This window comes from Natrix helvetica (genome assembly GCF_964273705.1).
Source record: "Natrix helvetica genome assembly, chromosome: 16".
NCBI lineage: Eukaryota > Metazoa > Chordata > Lepidosauria > Squamata > Natricidae > Natrix > Natrix helvetica.
In genome coordinates, this window is record NC_138563.1 from 11,120,464 (window position 1) to 11,135,375 (window position 14,912).

Sequence of the window (14,912 nt, forward strand, 5' to 3'; positions counted from 1 at the left end):
TTAGAATCTCACAAGCGCGTCGACCCTCAAACACAATGTGCTAAGAAAGAAGCTAAGAAGCAAACCGGAGCCATGGGAGGAGCAGGCCGAAGATTGGTCTTGTGGAGAGAGATCTTCAGCAAATGCTTTCAGCGCTCCAGACCAGATCTAAAGATGCTTAAGCTATTATCTTGGAACGTGAATGGAATGAACTCCCCACAAAAAAGGAAAAAAATATTTTATTATTTGAAGCAATTTAATAATGATGTTGTTTGCCTTCAAGAGACTCATATTAGGCTGCAAGACCAGAAGTACTTAGTGAATTCAAAACTGGGAACATTTTATGCTGCCTCTGATTTGGTAAAGAAAAATGGTGTGGTGATATATATAAATAAAAGATTTTCAACTAAAGTTATAGAGGCAGATGACGCTGGTAGATATATAGCAATTCAATTTGATATAGACTTCAGTTCCATTTTGGTGCTAGGAATATATGCTCCTAACCAACGCCAAGAAAGTTTTTATAAGATGCTCCATTTAAAAATTTTAGACTGGAACTTTAAAAGTATTCTAATAATGGGAGATTGGAATGGAGTGATTTCTCCAAAGATAGACAAGAGTACAAAGACGAAATTCACTACCAAATTACCAAAGGCTTTTTTTGATTTACAAGACGATTTGAAATTAAAAGATGTTTGGAGGACGCAACATCTAAATGAGATGGATTTTTCTTTCTATTCAGATAGACATAAATCCTTTTCAAGGATTGATTTCTTTTTGTTAACACCGGATCTAATTCCTAAAGCCAAGAAATCCAAGATTTTCGCCAGGACACTTAGCGATCATAGTCCGGTGTGGTTACAAATTGAATTAGGGATGAGGCCAAGAAGGTCTTGGAGAGTAAATGAAAATTTATTTAGATATGAAAAAAATGTTGATGAACTTAAAAAACATATGAAGGAATTTTTCAGTTTTAATATGAATAAGGGCACTCCCATTGAAATAGTTTGGGATGCAAGTAAAGCTTATATGCGTGGGGTCCTGATACATATGAACTTTAAACATAAACAAATTAGACAGAAAAGGAGAATGGAATTGGAAGATGAAATAAAACGCAAAGAACAGCTGCTTATAATAAACCCGAATGACCAGGCGCTCCAGATGGCGCTAAAGCTGTTGAAAGATCAATTTCAGATGCTTATAGCAGAACAAACAGCAACCAATTTGCAATTTGCTAAACATAACACCTTTGCCAACGCTAATAAACCTGGTAGATGGTTAGCATATACTTTGAGAAGGAATATGAATGACAGAATTATTGATAAAATTGAGTTTCGAGGGAAGATGGTATATCAACAAGAGTTGATTAAAAAATCATTTGTGGACTATTATACTAAGCTATATGTACAGGATAATATACAGAACAAGTTAATAGATGATTTTTTGGAAGGAAAAAGGGTTGCAAAAATTTCTGTGCTTCAAAAGGCAAATTTGGAACGTCTTATAACCGCTGATGAGATCACTTTAGTTATAAATCAACTTAAATTAGCTAAGGCTCCAGGGACTGATGGTTTGACTGCAATGTATTATAAAACTTTACAACTGGAAATGATTGAATATCTTACACAACTATTTTGTAATATACAACAAGGAGGTAAAATACCTCCCTCATGGAAAGCGGCTTTTATCTCATTGATACCTAAAGATAAAGAGGGCCCTAAGAAACCAGAGGATTACAGGCCGATATCTCTTCTGAACACAGATTATAAAATATTTGCTAAGGTACTAGCCAACAGATTGATGCCGGTTATTCAAGAGATTATTCATCATGATCAAGCAGGATTTATTGAAGGCAGACATATGAAGGAGAATGTAAGGCAACTCATAGATTTAATTGACTATCTTGATAAGAATAAGCAGATCTCTGCAGTGCTGGTTTTCTTGGATGCAGAGAAGGCCTTCGATCGAGTGAATTGGAACTTTCTAACCAAGACTTTGGAAAAGATGGATATGGGACCACGATTGCGGCAGGCGATTGGAGCAATTTATCAGCAACAAAATGCACAACTTATTATTAATGGAAATTTGTCAACAACTTTCGAGATACAAAAAGGCACAAGACAAGGTTGCCCATTATCCCCATTGTTATTTATTTTAACTTTGGAAGTCTTGTTGAACGCAATTCGGGACTCAAATTCCTTAGATGGCATAGCTATCAGGCAAAAGGAATACAGAACTAGAGCATTCGCCGATGATCTGGTTGTTACCCTTTCACATCCTTTGAAATCAATAATCCAGATGAAAAATATCATAATAGAATTTGGCATGGTGTCTGGGTTTAGACTAAATCAAAACAAAACGAAAATGATGGTTAAAAACATGACAGAGACTCAAAGAAAGAGACTTGTAAGTTTAGCAGGTTTTGAAATAGTTTCTAAAGTTAAATATTTAGGAATACAAATTTCAGAATCAAACACAAAACTTTTCTCAAATAACTATGAAGTGTTGTGGCAAAAGATACAGAAAGATCTTGAAGCGTGGAAAAAGTTACAATTGTCTTTGCTTGGAAGGATCTCAGCAATTAAAATGAACATTCTACCTAGATTTATCTTTCTATTCCAGATGATTCCGGTGCTTAAGTCAGATAAAACCTTGTTAAATTGGCAAACAACATTAAATAAATTTGTTTGGAAGGAGAAAAAACCGAGAGTAAAGATGAAGATTATGCAAGATACACGTGAAAGAGGCGGCCTCAGACTCCCAAACCTTCGATTGTATTATGAAGCTGCGGTATTAACGCATGTAGCAGATTGGTTCGGGAAAACAAAAATGGAATTGCTGAATATAGAAGGCCATGATCTTGTTCTGGGATGGCATGCATATCTTTTTTATGAAGACAGGGTGGATAAAGTGTTCAACAACCATGTTCTCCGTAGTGCCTTGATGAGAATATGGAAGAAGCACCGGCCCAATTGGGATTATAAAATACCGCTTTGGTTGGATCTTGCAGACACCATGGGGATTATGAATATTAAGTCACTCGGGGGTTGTTTATATAAAGATGTGCTTATTGCTGATGGGGGCGAATGGAAGTTAAAAACTTTGGAACAGCTGTTGGAAGAAGGAATTACTTTAAATTGGTTACATTACATACAGCTTCAGAAGAGATGGGAAGAAGATCGCAGGGTCGGTTTTATGGATAAAGAAGTGGAACTGATTAAGCAGATAAAAGAGACGGGTCCAAAACAAGTTAAAAGAATATATAATGTACTGTTAGAAAGAGACTCAGAAAGTGAATTGGTTAAGGATTGTATGATTAAATGGGCTCAGAATTTTGGTGAAGTGGTTATGTTGGAAACGTGGGAAAAAATATGGGTTCAGAATGTTAAATTTACACAGTCACAGAATTTAAGGGAGAATTTCTATAAAATGTTTTATAGATGGTATTTAGATCCTAAAAAATTATCATGCATGTACCCAAATGTTCAACCAAAATGTTGGAGATGCGGGTGTCTAGATGCTACCTTTTTTCATGTATGGTGGACTTGTAACAAGGTTAAAGCTTTTTGGATAAAAATATGGTGGGTTATGCAGAATGTATTTAAGAAAAGAATACAATTCACTCCACAAATGTTTTTATTGGGTATAGTTAAGGATTTTACCAAAGGGGAAACAAAATTGGCCTTGTATATGGTTACAGCAGCTAGGTTGTTGATTGCGCAACATTGGAAAAAAGATTTTTTGCCGACAATTGATCAATGGATTCAGAAGGTGGCGGGGTTCGCTGAAATGGCAAAAATTTCAGCTTTCTTAAAAGCTCAGAAACAGGAGGATTACACACAGGAATGGGCAAAATGGATTGATTATATACAGAATAAATACCAGACTAGGAGTTATTATCTAGCCTTTAGGTAAGAATGTTTAGACCGATAGATGATCAGAGTAAATAGTATATGGGATGTTTGGAATTGTTAGAGTGGTATACAGCGGAAGTCAGGGGGGTGGGTTTGTGTGGGAGGTGGGGGAGGGTTAGGGTGGAGGATGGGGCAATATATATGTATGAATAAATTAGAAGATGGGACTAATGAAACATTGTTAGGCTAGGAGAAATTTATATTAAGAGTTATAGATGTTAAATTAGCTTAGAAAATGATCAATGTGTTATTATTAATTTAAGAGAAATTTATATAGTGTTTGTTGGGAGGAGAGGGGTTATGAGTAATCTATTTTAAGATGGGGGGAGGGGAGGGGGTAAAGTGTTTGGTATAATATTTGAATGTGAATTTTTGCGGGGGGGTTGGGGGGGTATAGCATTTGTATGAGATTTATATTGTGTGGAGGGGGGGGTGAAAAGGGGGAAAATTTGTTTGTACAAAACTCTTTTAATTAAAAAAAAAAAAAAAAAGACTGAAGCAGACTGATGTGAGCCGCACTAGCTGGAAGGCAAAATTGACAACGGGGGAGGGAAATCCGCTCTCAGCTTACTGCACTCAGCCAAAGGTTTGCCTTGGTGGTGGGGACATGGTGAGGCTCAGACGCCTTTTGGAGTCAGCTTCCGCTTCCGTGGGGCCTCCAGGTGGGAGGCCTGAGAGAAAATGCCTCCCCCGAGGAGTGCCTCAAACCCTTTTCCTCTTGTCTCATTGAATGAAGATCGCAAAGCTGATACTAGGGAGGGAGGGAGGGATGGACAGACTGGAGCCCAGGGCAGAATCTGAATGGTGAATGGCCCTTTGAGAGGGGGAGTGTGTGAAAGTGAAAGGGATCAGAAGACAAATAGCCCAACATGTGAATCCCAGGAAACACAATAATCAACCCAGGAAAGGAGGAAAAGGGAGGGATGGGCCGAAGAAGCCTCCAGTTTGGGACATAGACAGAAATTAAACAGGTAAAGGAAGGGGAAATGCAAGAATCTCTGGGAGGAAGGCGAAGGGATAATGTGCAGATTCAGGAAGTCTGGCAAGAGGTCAATAGGGGCTCCTGCTGTGGACATGAAACAGCAGTTTGGACCGTGGGTCCAAACTCACACATGAAGCAATGGAAACAGCCCCACTCAGTGGTCATCTGGTGCTCCCGGAAGTGGACCAATAGACTAGGCTTCTGTCATGGGAGGAGAGGTGGTTGCAATGAGGCTCCTTTTGACTCAAAAGTCTCTTTCATCCAGAGAAAAACTTACCAGCACAAACTTCCTTTAAGGTGACGGCCCTGTATGCTCCACTAATCTTGCTTCTTGCCGTGCACATGACTGTTAGATCAAGGTCTTGGGAGATGATCTCCACCACAGAACTCCCGAGGGTGACTTTCGTAACCACGGCAGCTGAGAGCCAGCTGAATTCCACTCCATCTTCCCAGGTCTCTTGAGAGCAATTCAGCCGCCAAGCTCCGTTTCCAGGAACGCAGGTCACTTTCAGATGGCAGTTCTGCAAACGTCCTGAGCAGGAGATGCAGAAACACCATTTGTGAAAGGCCAGACAATCACAGGAAGGCCAAGGAAGAAGAAGGACAACAGCGACCCATGCAGCAGCATGGCTCAATGAATGGTTTGGCTCAGATTAGAGCAGGGAAAATGCACGTTGCCCAATTCTGTTACAAATAACAATTGCACAACAACCCTGCCTCTCTTTTATGGCACTCATTGAGAAGGGAGGGGCCCACCATGGCAGGCCTCTCATCCTCTGCCTTTCTCCAAGCCCTCTTTAAAATAGGCAAAAACGTGCAAAGAACAGTTGCAAGAATTGGATATGTGTAATCTGGTGAAAAGAAGACAAATATGTTATTCCAATATTTGAGGGGCTGCCACAGAGAAGACGGGGTCCACTTATTCCCCAAAGCAGAAGACAAGAAATAACAGATGCCATTATATCAATGAGAGATCCAACCTAGAAATGAAAATAAATCTTCTGCAAGTTAGAACAATGAATCAGGCTTGCCTCCATATGTTGTGGGTGTGTTCCATCACTGGAGGCTTTCGAGAAGAGACTTGACAGCCGCTTGTCTGGAATGATCTCCTGCTTGAGCAGGGATTGGACTAGAAGACCTCCAAGGTCCCTTCCAACTCTTTTATTCTGTTATACCAAACTATAAGTTCAGGGCAACATGATGAATCTCCAGGCTGACCCTTCAAGGCCCCCTTAACTCTTCCCCAAACAGTTTGTGGGTCCAGCCACTCCCACCAGATCCAGGGGGAAGATGCAGAACTGCCTCTCTGGAGATCCCGGCCTCAAAGCAAAGCTGCCTGTCTTTCTTCCTAACAGCCCATTAGGAACCTGGCCTGGCCCAGTCCAGCCTGTGTCCATGGAGAGGGGAGCCTGGAGGGAGCTGGGCCTGGCCTTTCCAGGCTCAGGGAAGAAAAATTCCCCAGGGAGGAAAAGTTTGCAGGACACAGTTTGAGCTCCACTTCTAACCCAACATACAAATGCAAATCAGAACATTTTGAACTAATTTGCTTTGTTAAAATGAACAAAACTCTGCCCAAACATCTGATGGACAGTGTTCTGGAGTCCAAAAGGAGGGAGCAGCAGGTGAGAAGCTCTGATTTCCATCCAGATGTTGCATCTCTGCAAAATCTGGGCACTTAAAGACCATCCCTCAAAAGAACCCCCCCTCCCACCTCTCCACATCAGACTGGGCAAAGGAGGGAGGCCAGGAATTTGCTGCCACGGCCGGGATACTTACCAAACACCTCCAGGTCAAAGGACTCCTTTGCCGTTGTGTTTTGTCGAACAATGTCTGCCGTGTATCTGCCAGCATCCCCTTTCTCTAGGAGGCTGAGATGCAGTTCTTGGCAGTCCTCAGAGACTCTCAATCGCTCTTCATAGGCTGCGTGGGAGTCCCGGAGGCGACATGGTTCCTGAAAGTTCACCACAGTAATATTTGTGGAGTTGTTGCTGACACTTTTACTCCAGTAAATCTTTTGATACGGTGGAGGGTCCGTCAACTGGAAAGTGACAGATTCCCCCAGAATGCCCTTCACTTCTTTTGTTTCAGAAGCTCCTGCAAGGCCAGAGAAAAGAGAGAAGAAGCCTTCAAAGTTGGGTCCCAAGGGATCTTCCCAGCATTCCTTTCCCTCAGATTCCAGTGTGGTGCCACTTGAGTCCAGATTCCTCTATCCCCTTTCTACAGGATCCCAGGCTCTTCCCTTCAACACAGTCACTTGCCAGGTGCCTCAATGTCCGTTGCTCTGGACATCAGATCTCTTGCCCAGGCACCTCCACTTGCCCAGCTCAGGTCATCTCCACTGTCCACTGGGGTACCTGGTGCCCCTCATGTCACTGGCTCACCTACCTGCATGGGTCATCTTGCCTCCATTGTCAACTGGTACATCTGGCACCCCCTCTGGTTACTGGCTTGACCACTCACCTGGGTCAGCTTGCCTCTACTGTCTCCCGACTCACTGTCCTTCCTCTCTCCCCTCTCTCCCTTTTTTTCTCAACCTCCCCCTTTGTGCTGCCCCCTCTCAACTGAGGAGCCACGTGGTCAAGTGGTGGGCAGAAGTGCTGCTAAGCCCTTCTTCCTCTCTCAGTAATTCTCCCCCAATTTTTGCACCAAAACCTTCCCTTTTCTCCATGTCTCTCCTTTCCCGTCCTCTTCTTCCCATCACACCAGGAAAGCCTTTTCTGGGAAAAGATAAAATGGCTCCAAGATAGCAGACATAGTGGGGCCAAGACATAACAAGAAACAAGGAGGAATGTGGACATCAGGAAAAATGTTTGAGTGGAATGAGTCCTTTGCTGATGTTTCATTGGATAGCAGGTCTTTAGTTGGGGATTTTGTGGCAGTAGATCTCTGCACTGGATTAGATCTTCTCCAAGGTCCTTCCAACTGTTGAAATCTGTGCTTCTCCTCAAACTACAAAGTCTCCCGCAAATTCTTCCTTGTTATTGAACTCAAGGGCTGGCAGCTGCATGTGAATAAGTCAAATGGCTTCAGAGTTCATTTCCAGTAAACCGTGGGAAAGGTCTGTGTTCTTTGACATGTGGTTACCAAGGCTGTGAGCTCTCCAGGATTTTTCATGATTTACAATAAAGGGTTTCTTCACATCTACTTTCTCAGTGCGTGTGTCTGCTTCAACTTCCACAGAACTCAGTTGCTCTTCCTTTGGCCAAATTCACTGGTCCCAGTTCTCATGAGAGCTGCTTAGCAGTCAATTATTTTATTTTTATTTATTCATTTAGTTTGTTGAACAAGTACAAGATAACAGGTATAAGTATAAACATAGACATGGACTAGGAAATGAGTACAAATAAATGGGGACCTCTTAGGAATGGGGTGAGGTCCAGACAATTTAAGGACGAAGCTGCGGGGGTTTGATGATGTAACAATGGAGTCAGGTAGAGCATTCAAGACGTTGACCACTGTGGCTGACATCGTAAAGCACAACTTACCGACTCCTAAGAGAAGGATCGGGAACCACAAGCTGAGCATGCTTTTGTATGACATGTCAATGAAATAAAGTCAAGCAAAGCCTAATTTCTGCAAAATATAAATAGTCAGGTTAATTTGCATAATGGTCTAACGAGGATCTTTTATGCTACTCAAAGAGCCACAGTCTCTCTTTCTTCAATACAGGCAGTCCTTGACTTACAACAGTTCATTTTGTGAGTGTTCAAAGTTACAACAGCACTGGGAAAAATGACTTATGACAAGAGGCCAGGAGACATGTACAGAACAACAGAGTTGGAAGGGGAGTTTGGAGATTGTCTAGTCCCATGATGGCGAACCTATGGCACGCATGCCAGAAGTTGCACGCAGAGCCATCACCAGTTGCTCTTCCGGGTTCAGGCCCAGCACCCAGCTGGTCTTACGTGCATTGGTGTGCCAGAAAGCAGAAGAGGAGGAAAATGATCGTTTTGTTTCCAGGGCTGCACCTGCGCATCGGCCATTTGGCTATCTGGTTCCTGGCACACATGCACACGCAAAAACCACCAACAGGAAGAGTAATGGCTGCAGGTGCCAAAAGACTTGGAGGGGATCCCGGCCGTCACTTCTTAGCAGAGCAGAGCTGTGGTCGGGGCTGCCTTCCCTCCCCACCCGAACGGGCTTCTTGCGTGGCCCCAGCCCTCCAGCCCTCCAGCCCCCTCAATGAGTAGGGGACCCCATTCCATTTCAGACAGCTGATTCTCCAGTCTCTTTCTAACAACCTCCAGTATTGGACCACACAAAACCTCTGCAGGCCAGTTGTTCCACTGATTGTTTTCACTATCAGGACCATTTAATGAATTTAACTATTTAATTGACCAGGCACTATTAACTAATAGTTTAGCATTCATTTATAATAAATGCTCCTGTGTTAAATTGCCTGTCTAATTAGTCAGACTTTGTTTATTTATTGATTTTGTAATTGGGCAATCAAATCAGCTACATAGAATACTTAATTGGCAAGGCCTGGATTGCAAATACAAAACTACCATGCCTAGCAAACACTTCCACCCCCAAACCCACACACACAATGAAAGAAATCTCTACTAAAGACCCACAAAAGACCAGCTCATGCTGCTGATTAGGTCCCATTGAGGAAGACGAGGGTTCAATAAAGAGCTCCCTATGCTAAAGTAGGACGTAAAGTGAGATTTGGACATTAAGAGTGAACTTACTGGGTCAGGCTGGACAGCCTCTCGGGGGCCCTTTACTTTTATATTAAAAAGCCACATAGGCAGAGTTTGCAGCTTGCAAAAGAACGGGAAGTGAGTGCCTAACCGCAGACTTCAATAGTTCTCACCAAAACCACAAGGGTCAGCTAGAAGTTCGCTTAGAGACTCCTATGGCCCAAGACAAAAGGAGAAGTAAGACCCTCTCTACTCATAAGGCTCTTTCCTCAAGGTAACCAATAAGAAGTGAAGTTAAGCATTTCCGTGTACGTTGCTCTTCGAAAGATATATAAGAAACTGTCTTTTCTATAGGTTTTTGTCCAGATGTTGGAAATTGATATCTCTGTCTGGACCTTTTGGCCAAAATAAAGTTTTTCTTGATCTCGCAGTCCTATCTCTTGATTTTCTGCAACAATGCAGCATGTATGCTCACCACAAATGCATGAAGTTAACCAAAGCCATGACCCAATTCATACAAGAGGCCTCACTCCCATCCTCCCATTTCCCACTCCCACTTCTCTGCCCATCTGGCAAACCAAAACTTGAGAATGCCAACGTCCTGCAAGAAAGGGGTAAACTCTTTTGAATCGCATTTAGCATCCCTCGACACCACTGAAGCACAATTAAAATCCCTTAACACCATTGTAGCATCTCTCAAAAAAGATGATATAAAGCAGAAAATTGAAGCGCCGCCATCTCATAAACCTTCCCCATCTCGACAACCTCAGCCTCAACCACAACCTCAGGGAACCAGCCAGCTACACTTCTACCGACATCTCCATCCTCATCAAAGATGCAGTCAAACGTCAACTGAAGCGTCCAAATGCCATCTCATTTGGACTTGAGTACAACAATGAAATAGATGACATCACTAAGGTTCGCAGCAGCACCAGAAACTTTCCAGCATCAACAATGAAATCATTGACATCTCCCGTGATGGCCCTGAATACGCAAAACAGCGACGGCACGATGGCTCCACGCTTCTGCAGAGTCATTTGTAATAGTGAGGCCAGTAAACGCAAATCCATCCACTCAATAAATGCACTTGCCAGAAACCACTCTAATCATAATAAACTGTGTTCGTGGCCCGACCCATCCATTGTACAATGTGCGTGCTCCCGCGAGCTCTGCGCTGAGCTCAAAAGACATCTGGATCGTGGAGAGACTGATGTATATACATCAACTACCACACCAACTGTATTAAACACAAGACCAACAGCTCACGTCCCTACAGCCACAACAACCCAATAACCAATAATTATTACAAGCCCAACATCCCAACAACCAAAAATCAACAGCCCCAACACCCAACATCCAACACTAGGCATGCAGGCCCCCCAAGATCATCCAGGTTCACCACTAGAGACCTTAAATGCAAACTCTTCAACGCAAGTAGCCTCGCTAATAAAATGCCAGAATTTCTTCCCCTACTAAATACGACTCAATTTGACCTTGCATTTGTCTGCAAAACGTGGTTAAACAAATCCTTTCCAGACTCCATTACCACTACAAGCGACTACCAGGTCCACCGATCTGACCGTGATATCCGAAGAGGAGGTGGTGATGCTGCTATCTTCTACAAAAAGTCCCTAGATCTGAAAAATATTCAAGTAACGCAAGAGCTTGTTCTTCCGGAGACCATTATCTGTGATCTGTCACTAAATACCACAATTCACTTCCTTTTATGTTGCCCCTGATTATGACCTTGATCATGCCAGAAAACTAGCTACATTACTAACGTGGGCAGCCTCATGCCCATATCCCATTATCTTTCTTGGTGATCTCAATTTACCTCTTGGACCCTCAATGAGTGCACAACTGAAACAATACATACGACCCTGTCTAATGCCATCACTACTTTAGGAATCGTTCAATTGGTAACTATCAGCACTAGATTCAACATCTGCCTCGATCTAATCTTCTACAACAGTTTAAACACAATTTATAGCCTTCGTATCAAAGAGCCTTTTTCCAACAGTGACCACAGCATGATTGACTTTTGTCTAAATATGCATCCATACAAAGAATATGACTCCTAAATACAGCTTCAAAAAAGCAAACTACGATCTCGTAGCTGCCCCCCTCCCACCTCTAGATTGGCAAATCCTACTCAATGACTGCAACACTGCAGAAGGCCATTATAACCCTTTTCTACTTGGTGGTCCCCCATCCACATCTCTACCGTTTCGTTTACAAAGTGGGCCGCCCCCTCCCAGCAACTGACCCTTCCAATTGTCAAAAGGCAGTGGATACTTTCATTGTTCCCAGCCTTAGATCCATTTTCTCCACCATCTCTGGGCTAATAACACACCTGGTGCCACCAGAGTCTAAAAGGGCCAGCATCCTTCCCTGGGCACCAGTTGAGAGTACCCTTAGTTCTACTGGGATGGCCAGTAGAGGGCTTACCAGGGGGTCATTGTGGAAGCCGATCTGGCTTTCACCTGAAGTGGCTGGAGTTCCCATCTCCTCCTGGCCTGAAGGAGGAAAATCAACGACTTCCACACCTTTCAGGGCTGTTTTGCAGTGTTTCACTGGCTGCTTCTCAGCTTTTCCCCCTCCAGCCGAAGGTGATTTTGGGCCAGGTTTAGAGTAGCAATCGGCCGCCCGATGCCCCTCCTTCCCACATCTGAAACATGCACTCAATCTGGGCTTGGTTGAGGACCCCCCCTTTTGCTGCTCTAGGGACCTCTCTCAAAGCAGGAGGTGGGTTTTAATCCAGCTGCTGCCCCCACTGTACCGATTTCTGACTAGGTCAATTTCCACATCAGCAGCCAGCACATACTAGCGTTGCAGGTCTCAGGGGTGGTGGTTGCTGTTCACACAGCTCTGGTACTCACCGTCATTAAGACCATCTCTGTAGCTTTCCCCTCATCACCCTGGCTGCCCTTCTCTGCCCTCTTTCCAGAGTCTCAACCTCTTTTTTATAGCGTGGGGACCAAAACTGGATGCAGGACTCCAGATGTGGCCTTACTAAGGCTTCATAGGGTGGTATTAGAACCTCCCTTGATCTTGATTGTATCCCTCTGTTAATGCAACTTGGCTCCTGGCTGCTGGCTCCTATTTAGCTGGTTGTCGACTAAGATGCCAAGATCCCTCTCCCAGTCACTGCTATTAAGCCTGGTTTCACCCAGTTTATGCAATGAGCTCCTGAATATTAAACAAACAACAAAAGTGGGTTTTATTTGTGAGGGGGAGATGAGGCAGCAGCAAAAACAGATTTTTGAGCACTTGGGAGAGCTGTGGAGAAATAAGGAAGGGAATGGCTGCAGAGGAGCGACATTGAATAACCCTGCAATGACCCTTCAAATCCTGAGGTCCTGAACGTGCAGGTGGAAGCTGTGGTGACACAGACCTTGCTCTCTCAGGTCACAGGCATTGCCAAAGAGTGGTTATTTATTTATTTATTTATTTTTATTTACTTATTTATCAACAAGTACAAGGAAACAAATATGAAAACACGTGAAAAAATGGCACAAATCAATGGATATAAATAAGCAAAACATAGCCATAAACACATAAAAAGAGCCCATATAAATGGGGAGAGTAGGACAGGGACGGTAGGCACGCTGGTGCGCTTATGCACGCCCCCTTTATGGACCTCTGAAGAAATGTGTAAGGTCCACGGTAGACAGTTGAAGGTAAAAGGTTTGGGGGTCAGAGGAATTAACAACAGGATCAGGTAGGGCATTCCACACATTTACTCCTCTATTGCTGAAATTGTTTTTCCTGCAATCAAGATTAGAATGGCTTACGTTGAGCTTGTATCTATAGATAGCCCTGGTGTTATGGCCGTTGAAGTAAAAATAGCCATTAACAGGTAGGATGTTATGGCAGCTTGTATTTGATGTTCTGATTTTTATTGCCAATGTGTAGGACAGAGCATTTGTTAGCACAGATTTGGAGTTGCCAATTGTTTGACCATTCAGATACATAATCTATGTCGTTTTGTAGAGTAGTAGAATTTTCTGTGGTGTTAAATAGTTTTACATAGTCGGCAAAGAGGACGCAGCTGCTAATAATATGATCACAAAGGCTGTTTATGTAAAGGAAAAAGAGTGTTGGTCCTAGAACGCTGCCTTGGGGGACACCACTGTTAACTGGTACAGGGTTAGATACAGGATTTCCAATTTTGACTACTTGCTGCCTGTTTGATAGGAATGCAGCTATCCACATGTGCAGGGATCCAGAAATGCCGTAAGAACCGTTTTAACAGAAGTTTGTCATGTACCACTGAATCAAAGGCTTTGCAGAAGTCAATATAGATTGCATCTATTGCTTTATCCTGGTCGAGTTGAGAGCTCCAAATGTTTTTGGGGTGTATGAGTTGCAGATTACAGGACAATTTTTTTCCTGAAACTAAACTGCTTGTTAGAGAGTAGGTTGTTTGTCTCTAAGTGGAGGGTGATGGAATGGTTTATGATGGATTCCATGACTTTACAGGAGACGCAGCAAAGGGAGATTGGTCGGTAATTCTCAACAAGGCCGGGTGTCAGGCCTCCAGTCATATTCCTTTTAGGATCTTTGGCCTGCCACACTCTCTATTATTTTACTATGCTGTTTCATTAGTGGGGAATTGGGAGGGGGAATAGTAAGGAGTAGAATGTTGTTGTCAAAATAAAACATTCCTTTCTAGAAGCCCAAGGTCGTCCTTTGTCTCTGCACCTGATCAGAAGTGGATGGGTGGAAATGCCAGCATGGCAGTGGAAGATTGGACCATGGGATGGACTTGTGGGTGTGGGGGGCAAGATCATGAACTTTCAACTGAGTGGGAAACCCAGGAAGCTTTCAGATTCGGGTTTCCCACAGATGTACCAACATGTCTCTCTTATTAAACTGGAACTCTGAGGAAAGATCTGCCTTGGACTCTGATTTAATTCTGGATGATATTTGGAACACTGACATCGGGCTCTTCTTTTTTGAAGATAGGTATGACCGTTGCTACGACCATAGGTCAGGCAAGGAGCTCGTTTTAAAAGATACATCACAACTAAGGCAGTGGAGAGCTTTTTTAGAACGTAGGGACATATTCCATTGGGACCAATAGAAAGAGAGGTTGTGTACGGCCCTTTTGACAGTATCTTCCGTAAAATCAATGTGGATTAAATCATTGCAATTGGTTGTTGTGTGAGTAGGAAATGAGGGGGGGATACCATTGCTTTTGACAAAAACTGAACTGAAAAATTGTTGAAGAGATTGGCCTTAACGCCATCATCATTACAATTTTAGAAGTGGGATGGTTTTTCAGACTTTGTTTGGCGCTTATGAAATTAGAGAAGGCTCGATTGGATTTTGTGTGTAACAGCTCTTCCTCCTGTTTGCAGTGGCAATTGGTACATTCTGCTTTTATTT

General features: G+C 43.1%; 1 protein-coding gene across 1 annotated transcript in view; it reads right to left on the reverse strand.

The window, feature by feature from the left end:
- LOC309399814 (T-lymphocyte surface antigen Ly-9-like) overlaps positions 1–7,273 on the reverse strand; it is a gene marked incomplete at its 5' end in the record, with an annotated part of 22,529 nt that extends 15,256 nt beyond the window's left edge. The window contains 3 exons of the mRNA XM_081967926.1: positions 5,153–5,407; positions 6,652–6,969; positions 7,261–7,273. Coding sequence (XP_081824052.1) covers positions 5,153–5,407; positions 6,652–6,969; positions 7,261–7,273 — 586 coding nt within the window. The remainder of the gene's footprint in view (positions 1–5,152; positions 5,408–6,651; positions 6,970–7,260) is intronic.
- Positions 7,274–14,912: the final 7,639 nt, after the last annotated feature.